Here is a 22996-nt window from a genome sequence, read left to right on the forward strand (position 1 = left end):
GGCAGTTGAAGTCTTTTAGCTGGAAAACTGCATTCTTGTTTTCTGGTGAATATTTTTTCAGTGCTCTTTTCCTTTAAGCAACTTCTCAAAATAATTATAGTAACCATGTGAATCATCTTAAAGTCTTTTATAGTAATATATATCTGCTCCATAAAAACTAAAGCTGTCCTAAAAGCCAAATGGTTTATGGTAGCTTTGGTTTTACCTTGTTGAGAACCAGTGTGGTGTCTTTTGAGGCAACCAAGGTAAAGGGTTGTATCATTGTTGAGAGCCTTTTGTAATAGCACCCTTATTTAATCCGGATTACCACTTTTGACCATGAAATTTAACAGGTGATTGCATTTGGATCTCTACTCCATGAGAAGTGAGATTTATTCACCTGTAATTTCTAAAGCTCTTAGACCCCTGGCATTTCACCAGGTCTTCTTGGTAAAATAGCACTAGACTAGGAGTCAAACCTGGCCACTGAGAGCTGTATGATCTTGGGCAAGTCATTTCCCTCCTGGGTTTCATTACCTTTGAAATGAGAGAGTTGAACTAGATGATTTCTCATGTCTCTTCTACTCCTAAATTCTATGATTTTTAGGGAGAAAATTCCCTTCAGCATTCCTGGGATATATATCTAATAGTCCCATATATTGTGAAACTTCCCTATTGACGATAAAGAGGGATGGGGAAGGCTACAAGTAAGTATATGCTCCTATTTTCTCTAATCCTTAAAGCTTTTCCCAGGAGAGAAAGGACAGTAACTAACTGGCTTTTGCAGAATTTGAGGGAAACTGATTCTGCAACCTTTTAGCTATAATTTCTTAACTCAGACTCCAGCATCAGTTCACATCCTCTGCATCTTCAGACACCTCTTTTGTGTGTGCCTTCATTATCATTTACCTTGAAGATTTGTTGTTCTAAATTTCCCTTCTCTCATTACAGAAATTAAAAAAAAATTACCTTCCTGATTTGTGTTGCTGTGATTTAGCAAATGTAATTCATACAAAGGTGCAAAGGAATGATAGAGTTGACAACAGCACCTTGCAAATGGATTTTTAAAATGTAGTAACTCAAATTAATTAAAATAGGTAGAATTCGAAATAGGTGTGAATGAGTACTCTCTGGGTCATCCCCAGTCAGTCATCTAGCTCACTAAAAAATAAAATAACATGGAATCAGTATTGCAGATGCACATTATTCATTCCCCTCTTCTCTTTTGAAATAAAGACCCAGAGTGTTGCCTTCTACTTGTGTGTGTTGAAACTGTGAATGTTTGAAATAAAAAACTTCAGGTTCAAATGACCGAATTTCTCATTGAGTTGATGTGGTGTGCTTCATTTATTCATCCATAAATCTGGACCCAAAGAACGAGACTAGTATATAACATAGCTGGGGCGAGTGCTAACTATGAGGTTCATAAATTCATCTTTCCATGGTAGTCATTTTTGAACTGAATTGCTTAATATTTCAGTGACCTCAATGTAGAGTAGATGCCTGTGGGTCAGATTTTGTCTCACTAGTCACTTGAACATTGCTGTGAATGTAAGCCACAGAGTTTTTGCCTTGCCTTTTCTCTGACTCCTGTTTGTTTTCATAGGTTCTCTTTGTAAAGAGTCCTTTTCTGGCCAAGTTTCTTCTTCATCGCTCATGCCACTTACTCCATTCTGGACCCTCCTTCAGTCAAATGTGCCTGTGCTCCAACCTCCTTTACCTTTGGAAATGCCACCACCCCCACCTCCACCCCCAGAATCCCCTCCTCCCCCTCCCCCTCCCCCTCCTCCTGTAGAAGATGGTGAGATCCAGGAGGTAGAGATGGAGGATGAGGGAAGTGAGGAGCCTCCTGCCCCAGGAACAGAGGAGGATACTCCATTGAAACCCTCGACACAAACCACGGTTGTAACTAGCCAGGTGAGAAATACTGCGGGGCTTTTTGAAGACACTCTGGGGACTGGGGCATGATTTGACACCATGTTCTATTTTAGAAGAGGATGTTTAATCAGGGCTTTCAGCCACTAACTAGATTCTCTGTGTTTCAGAGTTCAGTTGATTCTACCGTCTCTAGTTCTCCTTCCACTAAAGCGATAAAAAGAAAAGCTACAGAAATTAGTACTGCAGTAGTTCAGAGATCGGCTACCATTGGTAGTTCTCCAGTGCTCTACAGCCAGTCAGCTCTAGCTACAGGTAAATGTTGTGATTGAGATGTTTTCCTCAGTGTGTTCTATCTTTGCTTTCAGGATTAGATGTCATAAAAGGCTTTTAGATGTCATGTAATGGCTTTTCATTACGTGGTTTAAGTAGGCGCCACACCCAGTATGGAGCCCAGTGTGGTTCTTCAACTCGACAGCCTTGAGATCAAGAGTCCAACACTTAACCACTGAGCTACCCAGGCGCCCCAAAGGCTTTTCATTTTAAAGTACATGTTTCTTGCAGTTACTAAAAACTACTATGTATTCTTCCAGATTGTTTTCTGTGCACTTAACATGATTTCAGTAATTTTAATGTTTAAGTACCTTAATGCTGGGGCGCCTGACTAGCTGAGTCAGTAGAGCATACAACTCTTGAGCTCAGGATCATGAGTTTATTTATTTATTTAAGATTTTATTTATTTGTCAGAGAGAGCACAAGCAGGGGGAGCGGCAGGCAGATGGAGAAGCAGGCTCCCCGCTGAGCAGGGAGCCCGATGCGGGACTCGATCCCAGGACCCTGGAATCATGACCTGAGCCGAAGGCAGATGCTTAACCAACTGAGCCACCCATGTGGGTTCCAGGACCATGAGTTTTAACCCCATGTTGGATGTAGAGCTTACTTTAAAGAAATAGGAAAACAAAAAAAAAAGTACCTTACTGCTAAAGTATTCAGAAACATTTTGCTACCAGAAAATGTGGCTCTATCTATCTATTTATCTTCTATCTATATTTAAGGGTTTTATTTAAGAGAGAGCACAAGCGATGGGCAGGGGCAGAGGGAGAAGCAGACACCCCGATCAGCAGGGAACCCAATGTGGGACTCCATCCTAGGACCCTGGGATCATGACCTCAGCCAAAGGATGCTTAACTGACTGAGCCACCCAGGTGCCCCTGTGGCTACATATATATATATTTTTTTTTAAGATTTTATTTATTTGACAGAGACACAGCGAGAGGGGGAACACAAGAAGGGCGGAGTGGGAGAGGGAGAAGCAGGCTTACCACGGAGCAGGGACTCCGATGGCGGGGCTCGATCCCAGGACCCTGGGATCATGACCTGAGCCTAAGGCAGATGCCTAATGACTGAGCCACCCAGGCACCCCTATATAATTTTTTCAAGATTTGTTTATTTAGAGTGGAGTGGGGAGTGAGAGAAATCCTCAGGCAGACTCCCTGCTGAGCATGGAGCCCAGTGCAGGGCTCCGTGTCACCATCCAAAGATCATGACCTGAGTCAGACGTTTAACTGACTGAGCCACCCAGGTGCCCCATGGCTGTATTTTTTGAGGAAAAGGTGTACTGACATTTTGTAAGTGATCTAACCCCCATGTCTCTTTTCCGTCTTTTCCTTGTTTTTGCTTTGTCACAGGTCCTTCTTTTTTTTTTTTTTTTTTTAAGATTTTATTTATTTGACAGACACAGCAAGAGAGGGAACACAAGCAGGGGGAATGGGAGAGGGAGAAGCAGGCTTCCCGCGGCGCAGGGACCCCGATGAGGGGCTCAATCCCGGGACCCTGGGGTCATGACCTGAGCCGAAGGCAGACGCTTAACGACTGAGCCACCCAGGTGCCCCTCACAAGGTCCTTCTTACAGTTTCACTTTATGTTTTCCATGTTAGGTCACCAGGCAGCAGGGATTGGACACCAGTCTGCAGGGATTGGACACCAGGCAGTATCGGTTAGCCATCCAGCAACAGGAATGGGTCATCAAGCTAGAGGAATGAGCCTACAGTCAAATTACCTAGGACTGGCCTCAGCTCCTACAATTATGAGCTATGCTGAATGTTCTGTCCCAATGGCAGTGACAGCTCCCACATTGCAGCCAGTCCAGGCCCGAGGTGCTGTGCCTACCACTGCCATTATTGAACCACCACCACCTCCTCCTCCTCCTCCTCCTCCACCACCACCACCAGCTCCTAAAATGCCACCACCTGAGAAGACCAAAAAAGGAAAGAAAGATAAGGTATAGTAAATCTATCTAAGTTTCTATTTAAAAAAATTTTTTAGAGCGCCTGGGTGGCTCAGTCGGTTAAACATCTGCCTTTAGGTCACGACGTTAACTGACTGAGCCACCTGGGCGCCCCACGATTTTATTTATTTTTTATCCATTCTGGCAGTATACGACTTTTAATTGGATAGTTTCATTTATATCAGTAAATTACTAAATTTATTATCAGTAGTTACTAACATGGAAGGACTTACTGTTACCATTTTGTTGCTTGTTTTCTGTATATCGTAAAAGACTTTTTTTGTTCTCATTTCTTCCCTTACTGCTGCCTTTTGTGTTTAGTTGAATTTTTTCAGTGACACATTTTGATTCCCTTGTCATATCTTTTTGCATATATTTTATGCTTATTTCTTTGTGATTACGGTGGGTATTATATATAATGTGCTAAAGTTATAATACTCTGTTTTAAACTGATACACTCCATTGCAGACAAAAGCTATACAGCTGCACCCCACTCCATTATTGGTGTTATAAATTACATCTTTATATATTTTGTACCCATTAATATAGATTTATAATTCTTTGTATGCTTTTGTCTTTTAAATTCTGTAGGAGAATAAGTAGAGTTACAAACCAAAATCATAATCGTACTGGTTTTTATATTTGTCCATGTATTTCCTTTACCAGAGAACTTTATATTTTTGTATGACAAGTTACTTTCTAGCATCTTTTCATTTCAACTTGAAGGACTCCGCTCCCTTGAGCATTTCTTATAAGGCAAGTCAGGCAGTAATGAACTCCCTCAGCTTTTGTTTATTTGGGAACATCTTAATTTTTTCCTCATTTTTGAAGGAGAATGTTGCCTGGTATAGAATTCTCAATCGGCTCTTTTATTTTTTCTTTTTTTTAACTTTAACAATTTTAAATACATCATCCTTCTGTCTTTTGGCCTATGCCATTTCTGCCAGAAATCCTCTGATAATCTTATTGAGGATCCCTTACATGACAAGTCACTTTTTTTTCCTGCTTTGTAGATGCTCTTTGGCTTTTTTTTTTTTTTTAAAGATTTTATTTATTTAACAGAGAGAGACACAGCCAGAGAGGGAACACAAGCAGGGGGAGTGGGAGAGGGAGAAGCAGGCTTCCCGCGGAGCAGGGAGCCCGATGCGGGGCTCGATCCCAGGACCCTGGGATTATGACCTGAGCCGAAGGCAGACGCTTAATGACTGAGTCACCCAGACGCCCCTCTCTTTGGTTTTTGACAAGTTATGTCACTGTGTGGTCTTTTGATCCTACATGGAGTTTGTTAGGCCTCTTGGATATGTATATCCATGTCTTCCTTAAATTTGGGGATTTTTTGGCTATTTCTTTCTCTTTTTATTTTAAAAAATTTTTTTAAATATATATTTTTAAAGATTTTATTTATTTGACAGCACAGCAGGCAGGTGGAGAGGGAGAAGCAGTCTCCCCCGAGCAGGGAGCCCGATGCAGGGCTCGATCCCGGGACCCTGGGATCATGACCTGAACCGAAGGCAGACGCCTAACAACTGAGCCATCCAGGCGCGCCGCCTTTTTGAAGTAGTCTCCACACCCAGCTTGGAGTCCAGAACAGGACTTGAACTTGTGACCCTGAGATCAAGACATGAGTTGATACCAAGAGTCAGACGCTTAAGTGACTGAGCCACCTAGGCACCCCATGGCTATTCTTAAAATAAGCTCTGCTCTTTTCTTTCCAGCCTCCTGGGACTCCCATAATGCATATATTGGTCCACTTAATGGTGTATTATAAGTCACTTAGACCTTGTTCATTTTGCTTCATTCTTTTTCCTCTGCAGACTCAGTAATTTCAAATGACCTACCATGAATTTTACTGATCCTTTCTTCTACCTATCAGTCTGCTGTTGAGCTAATGAATTTTTCAGTTCACATTTTTCAACTTCAGAATTTCTATCTGGTTTGGATTTTTTTTATATCTATCTCTTTGTTAATCTCATCTTGTTCATGTATAATTTTCCTGATTTCCATTAGTTCTTTGCTGATATTTTCCTTGAGCACATTTAAGACAACTGTTTTAGGGCCGTCTGGGTGGCTCAGTCAGTTAAGCGTCTGCCATCAGCTCAGGTCATGATCCCAGGGTCCTGGGATGGAGCCCCACAGTGGGCTCCCTGCTCGGCGAGAAGCCTGCTTCTCCCTCTCCCACTCCCCCTGCTTGTGTTCCTGCTCTCGCTGTCTCTCTGTCAAATAAATAAAATCTTTAAAAAAAAAAAAAAAAAAACTGTTTTAAAGTCTTTAGTATGTTTTCAGCATGTGTTTATGGTTGGTTTCTAGAGATTTTTTTTTTCCTTTGAATGGGTGTGTTTCCCAGTTTCTTTGTGTATTTTGTGATTTTTTTTTTTTCTTTGTTGAAAATTAGGCATTTGAGAAAACAACTCTGTCCCAGTCTTTGCAGCCGGGCTGTATATGTGGAAAGAGCTTCATTAATGAGCCCCGCATGAAGGCTCAGGATCTTTACTTGGGCTTTTTCTGGGCATTTGTATTCCTTGGATTTGTGCTTTTTTTTTTTTTTCCCATTCCCCTGTATACATTCAATTTTAATTTTCCTGAGTCTCACACCTGCTTTTTTCCTAGGAGCCTTACATGCTGTATAGTATTCCTCTGCCCATAATTTCTTGCTCCCAGGTATCCACATGACTGCAGTTTCCCTATGGTTTTCACATGCCACAGTGCCTCCCATTGCCTTTCATGGCTTCCAACCTGAGATCCAAAACATACTGCCATTCCTACTTGAGCTCCAAGTTAGGCATTATACAGAAACCAGTCCTTCAGGCAGCCACAGACAGGGTAGAACATTTCACCCTTTTCCTTCCCTCCTGAAGGAGGGAACTGAGAATTGGCTGTTTCACTCCAACCACGTAGGAGAGGGTGGTGCAAGGGCAAGCAGACATGCCACAAAATTTCCTGCTGTTTTGAGTGGGGCTGCTATTTCTTTTTTTTTTTTTCCCAAGATTTTATTTTTACATAATCTCTACACCCATTGTGGGGCTCAAACTTAGAATTCCGAGATCAAAAGTCTCATCCTCTACCTACTGAGCCACACCCCAAGTGTGGCTTCTTGATTGAGTGTTCTCTTGATTGCTGTAGCTCTTCAGCTCATTTTCAGAGTTCCCATAAAGTCATTTTAGTCAGTCTGTATTTGTTCACAGTAATGTTTCTGTGAGGAAACAGGGCCTGGAGCTTCATAGTCTGCCATCATTCTGATGTCATGTCACACTCATGGGCACTTTTGAATGTCCTGATCACCCAAAAAAACTTTCTCATCAGCTTTTCTCCTCTGTGTTAGCACTTCATCTTCTGCCTCAACTGTAATCTTTTGTCCTGGGGGTCAACAGGGCAAATTCATTTGCCTTACCGTGTTTCAAGGAATCTTCTTGAATGGGTTATGCATTCATACGAAATAGACAATGTTTCCAGGTTAAACCACTTGTCCAAGTTGGTACCATGGTTTCAGAAATTATCTGGAAATGAAGCAAATATCATAGAAGTCAATAATAACAATTAAGATAATGTGTAAACTAGACTAATGTCAAGCTCTATACCAAAGTATACACAGTTCTCCTGAGTCAGAATACTGTTTACCACCTCCATTTCTTTACTTTGTCCACCAGTCCCGATACTGTTGTTCTTTACACAATTAAATGTTAGGACAGCCAGTTCTTGGGAATCATTTCTTTTACAAAGCCTTCCTTGACATTGTTCTTCCAGCCCGCCAGAGATCATTGCTTCCTCGTCTTTTCATCCAGTAAGTAATTTTTTAGCCAGTCATGCTTTTATGGTCTTATAGTTTGGAAAATCCAGAATTCTAACTTGGTAATACATCATTTTTACATACTTGATATTAAAACAAATGATGGCCTATCTCTGTGTTGTATACAGGCCATTTTAAAAGAATATAAAATAGGGGTGCCTGAGTGGTTCAGTCACTTGTGTCTGACTCTGTTTCGGCTCAGGTCATGATCTCAGTGTCATGAGATCGAGCCCCACATGGGGCTTCGTGCTCTGCTTGGGATTCTCCCTCCTCTCCCTCTGCCCCTCCCCCCATGCGTGTGCTCTCTCTCTCTCTCTAAAATAAATAAATAGGGGCGCCTGGGTGGCTCAGTCGTTAAGCATCTGCTTTTGGCTCAGGTCATGATCCCAGGGTCCTGGGATCGAGCCCCGCATTGGGCTCCCTGCTGGGCGGGAAGCCTGCTTCTCCCTCTCCCACGCCCCCTGCTTCTGTTCCTGCTCTCGCTTTGTCTCTCTCTGTCAAATAAATGAATAGAATCTTTTTAAAAATTGTTTAAAAAAATAATAATAATAAAATAAACAAAATCTTTAAAAAAAAATAGGGGCACCTGGGTGGCTTAGTTGGTTAAGTGTCCAACTCTTATTCTCAGCTCAGGTCTTGATCTCAGGGTTATGTGTTCAAGCCCCACATTGGGCTCCATGCTGGGCATGGAGCCTACTTAAAAAGAAAAGAAAGGGGGCCTGGGTGGCTCAGTTGGTTAAGCCGCCGACTCTTGATTTCGGCTCAGGTCATGATCTCAGGGTCATGAGTTCAAGCCCTGCCTTGGGCTCTGCCCTCAGCGTGGAGTCTGCTTGTCCCTCTTCCTCTGCTCCTCCCCCCACACCACACTCTCTCTCTCTCTCTCTAAAATAAATAAATAAAATCTTTAAAAAAAGAAAAGGAAAGAGGGCGCCTGGGTGGCTTAGTTAACCGTCTGCCTTCGGCTCAGGTCATGATCCCAGGGTCCCAGGATCAAGCCGCACATCGGGCTCCCTGCTCTGTGGGAAGCCTGCTGCTCCCTCTCCTCCTGCTTGTGTTCCCTCTCACTGTCTGTCAAATAAATAAATAAAATCTTTAAAAAAAAAAAAAAGAATGTAAAGTCATATACTTAATGCCTCATGTTCAGGAATATTTGAAATACAGGTTTTCAGTCTTTTTTTTTTTTTTTAAAGATTTTATTTATTTGAGAGAGAGAGCACGTGAGAGAGGGGAGGGTCAGAGGGAGAAGCAGGGTGGCTCAGTTGGTTAAGCGACTGCCTTCGGCTCAGGTCATGATCCTGGAGTCCCTGGATCGAGTCCCGCATCGGGCTCCCTGCTCGGCAGGGAGTCTGCTTCTCCCTCTGACCCTCCCGGCCCTCCCCCCCCCTCATGTGCTCTCTCTCTCAAATAAATAAATAAAATCTTTAAAAAAAAAATACAGGGGATAAAATATTTCTAATGCATACGATTTGTCAGGCATTCTCCTTAGAAGCTTGGGATTCAATAGTGAGTCAGACAAACAAATCCTGTTTTTGTGGAGATTCCCTTCCGGAGGGCTGAAGAAGAAGGGGGAATGGGGAGACAAATAGGCAAGTATGTGCATGTTTGGTGCTTTAAAAAAAAAAAAATGCAGTGAGGCAAAACAATCAGTGTTAGAGGACAAAAAGTAGTCTTTGGGAGGTGGTGCTGTTTCAGATAGGGTGGTCAGGGAAAGCCTCTTTGCTAGAGTGCCTTTGAACAGAGGCCTGAGGGTAATAACAGAGCAAACCATGTTGGACATACATAGTTCTACTTTTCTAAGTATCACCAGCATATTTTTTTAACTATGATAGTACATATTATAGATAATTTAGAAAATGAAGAAGAGCCAAAAGAATAAAAATAAAATCTCCTCTTAGAACTAATCTTACTAATATTTTGATGTTATATCTCTTTGCATTTTTTATATTTTGTTGCCATTGACTATGTTGCTCTTTACAGAAAAGCTGGCCATTTATTTCTCAGTTCTGTTTTTCACTTGATGTGAACATGGCATCCATACTTGATGTGAACACGGCATCTATTTAAAACTTGCCAAAGGCAACACTGTAATTCTGAGCTGAGCTAAGGGCAACAGTTTTGAATTCCATAGAATAATGACGCTAAAGGAAATTTTTCTGACCCGATTTAATAAAAATATGTTTAAAGTTTTAGATTTTTTTTTTCTTTTTTACAGTTTTTAGATTTTCAACCAAGCATTAGGTGCATAGTTGGTAGAAATTTTTGGCAGGAACTTATAATGGTATTTTCTGTGTTTCTGTCCCTTTGGTTTTAAAGTCCCCTTATTCCTTAGAACTAAGAAGGGATCTTGATCTTAGGTGGCTCTCATTTCCATGTTTTATGTATTATCTTCTTCCTGACCTTTAACCTTTGCCCTAGGCAAAGAAGAGTAAAACCAAAATGCCATCTCTGGTAAAGAAGTGGCAGAGTATCCAGCGTGAGTTAGATGAAGAGGAGAACTCTAGTTCCAGTGAAGAGGACCGGGAATCAACCGCACAGAAGCGAATCGAAGAGTGGAAGCAGCAGCAGCTGGTCAGGTACAGAGAGACTGCAGATGAGTGGGTTGTGCTGGTGGCTTCAGACACTTGTCATAGTCTTTGAATCACAGTCCTTAATGTTTGGTGTTTTTTTTTTTACAAATGTATCGAAAGGTTTATAACTCACAGTAATGTTTATTTCCCTGTAAAAATTACGATTTACCCTTTTTCAAAATTAGAAATACCAGAGTTTTAACACTTTATCCTTCGAATTGTTTCTCTTAAGTGAAGGAGAGTTTTTAACTCTGAGCATACCAGGAAAAACAGATGTCCCTTTTACCATGTAGATCCAATAGACCCTTTTATAATTTTTTTAAAAATTATTTTACAATAATTTACCTAAGTTAAAAGGAGGGCGGCTGACTCAGTCCGTGGAGAATGGGACTCTTGATCTTGGGGTTGTGAATTCACGTTGCGTTGCAGAGATTACTTAAAAAGGGAAGGGGAGAAAACTCCATTAGAGATTCTGCTAAGAATTTGTAAACATAATTAACTCAAATATTTTTTTTTTTTCCTGGTTTTGAAGGTATATAGAGTAAACTCTGAGCAACATACTCATAAGTAGTGCTACTGTATTTCACATCCGTCTCGGATAGGTTCCAGCTTATCATTACTTCTGGTTCTCACACTTGCAACATCAATGAAAACATTTGGGAGAGGATCACCATCTTTTGTTTCATAATTCAAAACATTTTTATTTTTAGATACAGAAATACCAATTGGAATGGTCATTATAAGGAAATTTTTTTGTTTCTAAAATGTCCATTTCTCCAGTTATTACATACCTGCTTTTAGCATTTGTCTACTTCAGAACCCTATGAAATAAATTGTAGCATACAGCATCGTAAAACCTGGAAGATTCCTATCACGTGTCATTTTAGGGAAATGAGATAGTCCCGGTTCTCATTACAAAATAATTGGGTGATGATGTTCCTTTTTTTTTTTTTTAAGATTTATTTATTAGAGAGAGAAGAGCACAAGCAGGGAGAGCGGCAGGCAGAGGGAGAAGGAGAAGCAGGCTTCCCGCTGAGCAAGGAGCCCAATGCAAGGCTCGATCCCAGGACCTGGGATCATGACCTGGGCTGAAGGCAGCCACTTAACCAACTGAGCCACTGCCCCGCCGATGTTGTTCCTTTTTAATTCTTAGAAATTTTGTTCTTAGGGGCGCCTGGGTGGCTCAGTTGGTTAAGTGACTGCCTTCGGCTCAGGTCGTGATCCTGGAGTCCCGGGATCGAGTCCCGAATCGGGCTCCCTGCTCGGCAGGGAGTCTGCTTCTCCCTCTGACCCTCCTCCCTCTCATGCTCTCTGTCTCTCATTCTCTCTCTCTCTCAAATAAATAAATAAAATCTTTAAAAAAAAAAAAAAGAAATTCTGTTCTTAGAAATACACTCTTCCGGGGCACCTGGGTGGCTCAGTCATTAAGCATCTGCCTTCGGCTCAGGTCATGATCCCAGGGTTCTGGGATCGAGCCCCGCATCGGGCTCCCTGCTCTGCGGGAAGCCTGCTTCTCCCTTTCCCTCTTCCCCTGCTTGTGTTCCTTCTCTCACTGTCTCTATCTCTGTCAAATAAATAAATAAATAAAATAGGGGGACGGGGGCGCCTGGGTGGCTCAGTCGGTTAAGCGGCTGCCTTCGGCTCAGGTCATGATCCTGGAGTCCCAGGATCGAGTCCCGCATCAGGCTCCCTGCTTGGCAGGGAGTCTGCTTCTCCCTCTGACCCTCCCCCCTCTCATGTGCTCTCTCTCTCTCTCTCAAATAAATAAAATCTTTAAAAAAAAAAAAAAAGAAATTAAAAAAATAAAAAATAAAATAAAATAGGGGGACGGACTAGATTGGCATCAGTCTTGCTGCACATGGGAACCACTAAAGGATCTTTAAAAGCTGCTTGGACTCCGTTCCTCCCCCAATTCTGATTTAATGGTTCTAGGTTATGGCCTGGGCATTAGAATTTTTAAAGCTCTCATGTGCAGTGAAGCCTGACAAGCACTGGACTGGAAAACCACAGATTTGAGCCTAACAGCTTGGGAAATGTGTTGCAGTGCTGCTTTGTCAGGGAGGCTAATTAGCTTTGGCATTCAGAAGAAAGAGGTGAGGGGCACCTGGGTGGCTCAGTCGTTAAGCGTCTGCCTTCGGCTCAGGTCATGATCCCAGGGTCCTGGGATCGAGCCCCGCATCGGGCTCCCTGCTCAGCGGGAAGCCTGCTTCTCCCTCTCCCACTCTCCCTGCTTGTGTTCCCTCTCTCCCTGTATTTTTGTCAAATAAAATCTTTAATTAAAAAAAAAGAAATATACTCTAATCAATCTCAAATTTGAGAAAATTCTTCTAGGATATGGTCCTCTTAATACCCATAGTCTGAAATTTTACTTACCCAATGAGTTCTACCATCATAATTAGAATGTACAATGCCACTGTCTGTTTGCATTTATCTTCTGGCTTGTCTAATATTTGTGGGGTGGGGGCACGTGGCTGGCTCAGTTGCTATAGCATGCAGCTCTTGATCTTGGGGTTGTGAGTTCAAGCCCCATGGTGGGCATAGAGCTTACTTAAAAAATAGTAATAATAATATTGGGGTGGGAGGGGACTATGAAGATGTTGCCTCCAGACTTTTTTACTACCTTGAAAGGTTGTATACTCTTTTTTTTTTTTTTTAAGATTTTATTTATTTATTCGTGAGAGATAGAGGCAGAGGCAAAGGGAGAAGCAGGCTCCCCGTGGAGCAGGGAGCCCGATGCGGGACTCCATCCCAGGACCCTGGGATCATGACCTGAGCTGAAGGCAGACGCTTAACCGACTGAGCCACCCAGGCGTCCCGTTGTATACTATTTATTTGGGGCAGCACAATAAGAAAACTGAGGGGTACTGTTAGTGACCGTTTATTGCACTTTTGCCTCATCCTTGTGGGTGATTCCATTATTCGGTTTTCTTATTATTTTTTTGTCTTATTTAGTATTGCTGGGAATTGAGTAATTAATTTCTATAATGAAATAGCAGACTATTTCAAGATGATAGGTGGGGAATCACAAAGATTCTGTAATTAGATTATTTTAGATTTATAAAAGGGTCCAATGCATCCATTCTAGTTATTGTAAGATAGAATCTGAGCTTAATCTATCTTGAAAATAATTGAATAAGCCATGAGGTATCAGTCCTTACAAATAGAACTGTTCAAAAGAGAATTTCAAAAACCAAAGCTTCCTGACAGTAAATAGAGGGTTAAAATATATCTTTCCTAAAGAATTGGAACTCTTTGGGACTAAGATAAACTTTCACAAGAATTGTCGTATTCCTGGGACACCTGGGTGGCTCAGTGGGTTAAGTGTCTGCCTTTGGCTCAGGTCATGATACCAGGGTCCTGGGATGGAGCCCTGCATGGTGTCGGGCTCTCTGCTCCGCGGGGAGCCTGCTTCTCCCTCTCCCTCTGCTGCTCTCCCTGCTGTGCGTGCTCTCTCTCTCTCTCTGTGTCACTATTTGTCTCTCTCAAATAAATAAATTAAAAAAAAAAGAATTGTACTCCTTCAGTGTGGCTTTAATGGTTACAGGAGATAGATAAAAGAAAATATGCATTTACGTGTTCATACAACTGTAGAGAGAGCGTGTGTGTCTTTGGTTGATGCATCAGAATTAAGAAATTTGATGAGTATATTGGTAGTTGAGAAACTTTTTGAAGTACATTCATGAACAAAGATCAGAATTTCAGTGTCAGGTACTGGTTTTTGTGAACAGTTTCCTCCTTTTTCTTCCCAGTGAAGTAATCTGTATGTTGTTTTCACAGTGGCATGGCAGAGAGGAATGCTAATTTTGAAGCGCTTCCTGAGGATTGGCGAGCAAGACTGAAGAGGAGGAAAATGGCTCCAAACACATAGTTTTGTGGGGGGGACGGGGGGTTTTTTATTACTGATTTTTTTCTTCTTTGCGTTCAGTTCAGAGTCTTCACCAGTTTTACTGTTGTCAATAAACTATAAATGTTATGAGGGAGAGCATATGAATTTCCTGGGCAAAAGCATACACACGTACAGCGTTTTCACATTTGTGAAATGTAATTTTTGTTTTGCTGAAGGGTGAGGTTGACCGAATGCTTTGACATGGCTGCCTTTATTCTCACACTGGCAAGCTCAGCGTATCAGGTACATTAACCTCATTGATCTGGAACATGTGATTCAGGAGTGTGATACATCAGCAGAGGACTCACTGACAAAAAGTGAAGGATTTTCCGTCTCATAGAGGCTCACCTAGTTCCTAGTGCGGCTCTCTCTCATTAACTTCTACTCCAGAACAAGTGCAATTAAGAAGGCAGCTCTGTATTCTGTTTTGCTTAACTGGGATTATCGGAATCTGACCTCTTCCAGCCTGCCATCCCTCAAGTGCTGAGGTATAGTGAGGCGTTTCCCTTGTGCTGACAGATGACCACACACTCTGGAGAGCTCTTTCTCACACCTAGAACTGGTAGCTCAGTCATTTCACACACTAGTGGCGGATTCAAATTTCAGTACCGGCAGCAGCAGGTGATCCTATTTTTAAGTTTGAGGATTTCCCCTCATCTGTGTGGCAGGAAATATAACAAGAGCCACTGTATGTATTAATGTGTCTCCATTGTCTTAACTTTGTTCCAAAATTCACCTTCCTTTTATGTGAATGTACTCTCCATAAAATTCCAGTATTTAAAAAGCAGTTTACTGTTCTGTACTTTCTGTTGTATCACAATCAGGTAAAAGTCACTTTAAACTGAAGAAACGGCAAATTGTGTTTTAAAGCTGTTTGTATTTCTCCAGTTTCTGGCCTTGTAAATTTGTATATATGCTCTAATAAAGCTTTTTTTATACTTCTGATTGGTTATCCTTTTGCTTTTCTAAGGCTGTTATTTCATGATTGTGTCATCAAGACTAGTTTTAAGGCCAGTCTTAATTGTTTTTTCTTACCAAACACAGCGTAAAGCATGTGTAAACATTGAAGAACAGCTCTCAGGAAAAAGAAGAGCGGCAGGATCTTGAGTCAGTGGGAGTAAGAGTGGGGGTGGGGACAGGGTGAGAAAAACAGGTTTCTGGCACCAGAAGGTTCTATGACTTAAATTTTGGAGCTTGTACTGTATAATATTAGCTAATGTTTGACCTAAAATCCTGGAAATGATGTAATGTGGTTTTGAAGATCGCTTTTTTCTCTGATTATAAAGGTAATCTCTACCTTGGTTACATTCATATAAAGCTAACCAAAGATAACAATTAATAGTTTGAATTTTATTCCAATCTATTTATTTGCATGTAATTGAGAAGTTTTACCTACTCGATGTCATGTATACCAGTGTGTTGAATTTTATTTACCCATTATGCAGGTTGGGGTGACATTTTGTATACAAACTTTTTCTTGTAATTTGCATAGAGCAAATTTGAAGAAATACCAACTAGCAATTAAAGCTTTTGCTTTAACTGTCTAGCCGTTTTCTAGACTTGTAGGAATTGCTGCAGAGCACCAGGACCTTTGTCACTATCTGGTTTTTTTTTTTTATTAGAGTGAACGAGAGCGAACACTGAGGGGGGAGATGCAGTGGGAGAGGGAGAAGCAGGCTCCTGGATAAGCAGGATGTGGGGCTCCATCCCAGGACCCTGGGATAATGACTGAGCCACCCTTTGTTACCATCTTAACAGAAACGAGCGCTTTAGAGTCTTAAAATTTGATGGTCAAAAAGTGTCGTTTCAGTTTTCTTGTAATTTTTCAAATCTAGCTATGGGGTGGTGAGATACAAGGTCGGAGAGGGGAAACCGCTCCCTTTGAGCCAACACCTGACAGTTAACCTAAAGCTAAGGAATGGCAAAGAAGTTTGGAATTTTAAGATTTATTTTTTTAAAAGATTTTGTCAGAGCGAGCACAAGCGGGGGAGTGGCAGGCAGAGGGAGAAGCAGGCTCCCAGCGAGCAAGGAACCCTATTTGGGACTCAATCCCAGGACCCTGGGATCATGACCTGAGCCAAAGGCAGACGCTTAACGACTGAGCCACCCAGGCGTCCCAACATTTATTTTAGAGAGAGCACGAAAGGGAGGGAGGGGCAGGGGGAGAGGGAGAGAAAATCCTAAGCACACTCCTCGGGGAGCCCGAGCCAAGGCAGGGCTTGAGATCACGACCTGAGCCCAAGCCAAGAATAGGATGCTTAAGGAAGTTAAGAATATTTTTGAGGAGCACTAACTGGCATTGTATTCACCAATCCAATTTCGGTGCCCCAGAAGCGGGGCTGCAACATCGGATGAAAGGAGCAATGCGTCTGAAAAACCGGAGGCTGGCGCACCCGGGTACATTTCCCAGGGTCCCACCCGTGCCCGGGAGGCGGGGCCTCGCTCCCCGGAAGCGTCCTGCCGCCCTGCCCTCCCGTTTCCGCCTCGCGGTTGCTAGGCTACCGGGGCCCTAGCAGAAAGCGGTGGCGGGCGAGCGCCGGGAGCGTGTTCTCCGCTTGCTGCGAGGCTCGGCCGCTGTCCCCTGCAGTGCGGTGGCCTCCCGCCTCGCTTTGGCTTCTCTGCCGCTGCAGGCGCGACGCACACTCCTGCTGCCGCAGACAGGCCGGGAGCGGAGGGGAATCGCACCCTTCCCTCTGCCCTCCTAGGAAATCTCTACGCCCCCTCTCCGACTCTTCAGAGAAACTACCCCTCCTCACCTCCCCCGGCACCAGGAAGCCCTGAACCCCTGAATTCCATTTTCAGGGCCCACTTCCCGGGCCCCTGACCTTTCTTATCTACTCCGAGGCAACTCCGTTGGATCCCTTCATCCCCATTTCTTTCACTTTCTTGTTGCGTCCTGGTGGTGGGCATCTCCCTCCTCCGAGAGGGAAGCATGGGAGCCCCAAGGGTCCAGGTGCCGCGGGAGGCCCAGACTGGAAGACAAGCCGCCCTCCCTCATTCCTCAGGTGTGCCTCTGGGCCTCAGAGTAGGAACCAGTAGCCAGGTGCTTGTATGTTTGAGAGGCTGGATTGGCGGGGAAGAGGGAGCGCTGAGACAAGTTTTTTTTTTGAAGATTTTATTTATTTCAGAGAGAGAATGAGAGAGCCCACATGAGAGGGGGGAGGGGCAGAGGGAGAAGCAGACTTCCTGCCGAGCAGGGAGCCCGATGCGGACTCGATCCCGGGACTCCAGGATCATGACCTGAGCCGAAGGCGGTCGCTTAACCAACTGAGCCACCCAGGCGCCCGAGACAAGTTTTCTTAAAGTCGCGTGAGAGCCGCGCAGGTGGAGGACGGTGGGGTGAAATCGGCAGTTTTTTTCAGTTGTCCTGCTCTGGTTTTTTAGCTTCTGTGTAATCAGCTGCCCTTTTGGAAACTGGGCAGGGGTTGTGGCCGGATGCCGGTGTCACTGACTTGTCTTCAGCATACCATGCAGAAGTAACATGTTCCCAGCATTGGAAACCGAGCTAAAGCAGGAGGTGGGTACACTCCCCTCTCCAGGAACTCCACAGAAATCCACTACTACTAGATCAGAAGGCATATTCTGGTGGCACCTTTTTCTGGCAAGAGATCTTGATCCCCAAGATAGAATAATTTGCATGAATGTCTTTCACTTGGTTTGTTTACAGAAGTCCTCAGGAACTCAAGAACGGTTGTCCTTTGCAACAATTTTTGTGTGCCTTTTGTTAAGAGTTCAGTATTATTTGAAAGGACTTTCCTAATCGATAGGGCTTTTCCTTTCACAGGCTCTTCCTGATCCCTATGAAGACTTTATGTACCATCATCTTCAATACTATGGCTACTTTAAAGGTAATAGCGTATTCTTACCGAGCATCACCTTTCCTGCCTTCATGGAGTAAATGGTTAGATTAACTGGAGACTTACACTTGGATAAATTAATGACAGATTTTTCTAGCACCATGAGGGAAAGATGAAAGGAAGTGAAAAGTACTTCCTTTCCCCATTGATCTGCTATGTCACCTCTTTTGAGTGCCTGTGTATACAAGGGTCTGTCTATCCTTGTACCAATATTTCTTAATTACACTATATGGCATTAAAATAGTCTTGATAATCTGGAAAGACATGTCCTCCATCGTGTTCTTCAGAAGTGTCTTGGCTATTCTTGCCTTTTCCATGTAATTTTACAATTAGCTTGTGATGTTTAAAAAATTGGGATTGCATTGTATCTGTAGATCAAATGTCACAAGAAATGAGAGTTTTCCAATACTGGGTTCTGCAATCTCTTTTTTATTTTTATTTGGGGAGGGTGTTCTGCAACCTATGAATATACTCTATTTCTTCATTTACATAGATCTTGCTTAATGTCTCCCAGTAAAGATTTATATTTTTTTCATGGAACTTCATATTGTTATGTTACCATAAATGGTATCTCTTTATATTTTGGTTTTCTAACTTTGTTCTGGTATTTAGAAATAAAATTAAGTTTCGATATTGATTTTCTATCAACCTTATTAAATTTTCTTACTATTTCATTTTTAAAGTTATTCCTAATTTGTTGAAAACTGAATTTCCAGTTTGCCAGATTCAACAGAGCCCTCAAGACAAAGCAGCTTTGGGCACCTTTCTCTTTCCACCCTACCATGCTGCTTCTCAAGTCTCTCCTCACTGTAAAGTGGAGAAAATGAGGCTTAACTCACAGAAATTGGAATATGAAAGTTCTTTGGAAAACGGGATATATTTATTGTAAAGGCCTGTGGTGGTGATGGGTGGTAACAGAAGCAGTGGCAGTTTGGATAGTACTAGTGGTTTTGGTATTGACCTAGATGTTACAGGTGATGAACCGGCCTTCCAGCACCTTTAATTACATTGCGTATTTGTAGCTCAGAGAGGCAGTTTACCAAACTCAGCCACGCACCAGCATGTTTGGAAGAATAATCCTCGCTACCTGGTGAGTGGCTCTTTTGGGGAAAGAGAGGATGTGATACCAGACCCGCTGCAAAAGGAGAAGCTACTATGTGAGTAATGATCAGTGTGTGTGAACCCCAGAAATCTCACTGCCTTGAGCCACTCCTTGGGGTATTCGGGAGAACATGGCCTAACACGGCAAAAGCCAGAGGAATAGCCTTGGCCAGTTTCTGACATCACTCAAAAAGGTTATATCTAGATCCACTTTGGATTATAGATTTAAATTAAAATACTATACATTCTGGATTACTTTTCTTCAAATTTTTGGAAAATTTGTTAAGACTCTGTGGTCAAGACTAGCACATTGATTTTTACACAGTTTTGGCAGGTATATTTGTTAAGGCACTTTATGTAAGAGTGGTGGAAACGAATTTCAGCTAGCTTAAGCAAAAATAATTTTGTAAAATTTAATTAATTAATTAATAATTTATTTATTTATTTAAAGACAGAGAGAGAGGAGGAGCGGAGGGGGAGGGACAGGCAGACTCCCTGCTGGGATTGGAGTTCGAAGCAGGGCCCGATCCCACAATTCTGAGATCATGATTTGAGCTGAAACAGAGTTGGACGCTCAACCAACTGAGCCATCCATGCAACCCCCCAAAAAATAATTTTTCACAAGGATTTCACAGGTTCCTTCTGGAATCTAAGGCAGGAGTACAGATGAATTTCTCCCTCACTACATAACCAACCAAACATCAATTCACTTTTCCCCGTATCCTCCCTGATCCCAGTTCAAGCTACCATCATTTCTCACTATTGAAAGAGCCTCAATAATTGGCCTCCTGAATTCTTCTCTTGTTTCATGCTAACCCCTTTCAATCCATTTTCCATACAGCATCATTCTTTTTTATATGCAAATCTGATTGTGTCCTTTTTCTAGTTAAAACCTTTGAATGACACAAAACCCAAAAGCCATAAAATACCGTTAATAAAGCAAAATAACAAACTTAAAAAAAAGATTGTGACAAATATGTCAAAGGATTACTTTCTTTAACATAGTAGCTCTTAAAAATCAGTATGTAGGGGCTCCTGGGTGGCTCAGTCGTTAAGCGTCTGTCTTCGGCTCAGGTCATGATCCTAGGGTCCCGGGATCAAGCCCCGCATCGGGCTCCCTGAAGCCTGCTTCTCCCTCTTCTATTCCCCCTGCTTGTGTTCCCTCTCTCGCTGTGTCTCTCTCTGTCAAATAAATAAATAAAATCTTAAAAAAAAAAAAATCAATATGTAAAAGATGACCAAATACAAAAATGGGCAAAAGACATGAGCAAGCCTTTCATAAAAACAAACACAGTCAGGGTGCCTGGGTGGCTCAGTTGGTTCGGTGTCCGACTCTTGGTTTCAGCCCACGTCATGATTTCATGGGTCATGGGATTGAGCCCTGAGACAGGCTCCATGCTGGATGGGGTGTCAGCTTGGGATTCTCTCCCTCTGCCCCTTCTGCACGTGCGTATGCACAAGTGGGAGCTCACTCTCTCTAAAATAAATAAATATTTTTAAAAATGCACACAATCAATAAGCTTATGAAAAGATGTTCAATTTCACCTTTAATTAAAGATACAAATCAAAATGTCAAGGTACCATTTTTTAAATTAATGGGATTTGGGCAAAAAATTTTTTTAATTACACCTAGTACATATAGGTCAGGGTATGGGGGAACACTCTCCTAACTGCTGTTAGGGCTGTGAATAGGTAGACTATTTTAGGAAGGCAATTTGGCGATATTTGGGAAATAATACAGTGCATAACCCTTAATGCAGTAATTCCATTTTCAGATAGATGTTTGCTCACACCCCAGTGCCCTGAAGGCTCTTCCATTCTGTGTCCCACAGCTCCTGGCAAGGAATAGAAAGGGAGGGGTTGAGCAAAGGAAACTTATCTGGGTGGGATGGCTTATGATTGCCCCCTTCCATTTCCTCCTGCCCCATTTACTGATGCTCCCTTCCATTTCCTCCTGCCCCATTTACTGATGCTCAAGATAATAAGAAACAATTGCCAGCCTCAATATCATAAACACCATGAAATTCAAAATCTGCTGGTAGAGGTAACACAATGTGAATGAGTTTTAGCATGTAATTGATGATAGGACTTCTTTTATTCCTGTTTTGATCATTGGCATGAGGAAGACATTTTTTCATCATCTTTGTAGCAAAGCATTTTTTTTTAAGATTTTATTTATTTTAGAGAGAGAACATGAGCAGGGGGAGGGGCAGAGGGAGAGGGAGAGAGAAAATCTCAAGCAGACTGCATGCCCAGCATGGAGCCTGATGTGGGGCTCGATCCCAGGACCCTGAGATCATGACCTGAGCTGAAATCAGGAGTCCAACACTCAACCGACTGAGCCACCCAGGCGCCCCAGCAAAGTATTTTTTTTTAAAGATTTATTTATTTTAGAGAGAGAGAGAGAGAAGGAGCACGAGGGGCAGTGGGAGAGAGGGAATCTTATACAGACTCGCCACTGATCGTGGATCCTGATCCCACAACCCTCTGAGATCATGACCTGAGCCAAAATCAAGAGTCAGTGGCCTAATTGACTAAGATACCCAGGTGCCCCACCAGTTTGCCTTCTTGCCAGCAGGTTCTGAGAGTACCTGTTTACTTAACACCTGTGCCAGGATGAATGTGAAAACACATAAATGTTTTTCCTGTCAGGTAAAAAATTAGTATCTACTTGTCATACTGGTTTCTAGTTCTTTATGAGTGAGATTGAACAGCTTTACCATCTTTTCAAATGTTTATTGTCCCCTCCCCCCATTAATCTAGGGAAAAGATTAAGAGATAAAAAAAAAAGGGCCCTGAAATTTAAAAAAACAACAAAAAAAGTTTTTTTAAAGAAAAGGCAGGTGTCTGGGTGGCTCAGTTGGTTGAGCCTCCGACTCTTGACTTTGGCTCAAGTCATGTTCTCAGGGTCATGAGATCAAGCCCCGCCTTGGGCTCTGCCCTCAGTGTGGAGTCAGCTTGTCCCTCTCCCTCTGCTCCTCCCCGCCCCCCCCCCAGCACACTCTCTCTCTCTCTCTCTCAAATAAATAAATAAATAAAATCTTAAAAGAAAAAAAAAAGAAGGAAAGAGGGCACCTGGGTGGCTCAGTCGGTTAAGTGTCTGCCTTTGGCTCAGGTCATGATCCCAGGGTTCTGCTTAGCAGGGAGTCTTTGTCTCCCTCTCCCTCTGCCCAACCCACCCCCCACTCTCTCTCTCACTCTCTCCCTTTCTCTCTCTCTCTCAAATAAATAAACAAAATCTTAAAAAAAAAAAAAAAGGAAAGAAGGAAAAATGGGGCCCTAACTGGGGGTTGGGGAGGCGGTGAAAGGGACGGAAAGAGAGCAGAGAAAAGAAAGTCACAGATCCCTAGGACAAACTGAGCCTCCTCTTTCCTCTTTCTAGGGCCCACCTGTCTATCTTCAGCGGTGCACAGACAGTTAGATGCTGTGAGCAGAGGTATTCCGCGTCCTTCCAGACTTGAAAACTCAAACTGCTTTCCGGGAAGTGTCTTCACTTACTGCTCTCTGCCAGATCTGGCGCTCACCACACCCAGGGCCTTTCCGCCTTTCCTCCCTTTCGCCTTTCCTTTCTTTTCTTTCTTCCTCTCATTTCCCTTCTTGTTCTCTGCCCTGGAAGCCTCTTTTCCTCCCTTTTTTCTCATTCTGTTTCCCAAGAACTCA

At 42.7% G+C, this 22996-nt stretch overlaps 2 protein-coding genes across 3 annotated transcripts in view; both read left to right on the top strand.

The window, feature by feature from the left end:
- Window positions 1–15315, top strand: part of FNBP4 (formin binding protein 4) — a 35536-nt gene extending 20221 nt beyond the window's left edge. For both annotated transcript variants that reach the window (XM_044919248.1, XM_021685436.2), the window contains exons 13-17: window positions 1586–1896; window positions 2025–2169; window positions 3792–4135; window positions 10341–10498; window positions 14270–15315. In XM_044919248.1, the coding sequence (XP_044775183.1) occupies window positions 1586–1896; window positions 2025–2169; window positions 3792–4135; window positions 10341–10498; window positions 14270–14360 (1049 nt within the window). In that variant the 3' untranslated portion in view covers window positions 14361–15315. The remainder of the gene's footprint in view (window positions 1–1585; window positions 1897–2024; window positions 2170–3791; window positions 4136–10340; window positions 10499–14269) is intronic.
- Window positions 15316–17768: 2453 nt separating this feature from the next.
- AGBL2 (AGBL carboxypeptidase 2) overlaps window positions 17769–22996 on the top strand; it is a 37988-nt gene continuing 32760 nt past the window's right edge. The window contains exons 1-4 of the mRNA XM_044919568.1: window positions 17769–17895; window positions 18163–18226; window positions 19258–19392; window positions 22719–22772. Of these exons, the coding sequence (XP_044775503.1) occupies window positions 17860–17895; window positions 18163–18226; window positions 19258–19392; window positions 22719–22772 (289 nt within the window). The 5' untranslated portion in view covers window positions 17769–17859. The remainder of the gene's footprint in view (window positions 17896–18162; window positions 18227–19257; window positions 19393–22718; window positions 22773–22996) is intronic.

Source organism: Neomonachus schauinslandi, chromosome 11 (assembly GCF_002201575.2).
Source record: "Neomonachus schauinslandi chromosome 11, ASM220157v2, whole genome shotgun sequence".
In the NCBI taxonomy this organism is placed as follows: Eukaryota; Metazoa; Chordata; class Mammalia; order Carnivora; family Phocidae; genus Neomonachus; species Neomonachus schauinslandi.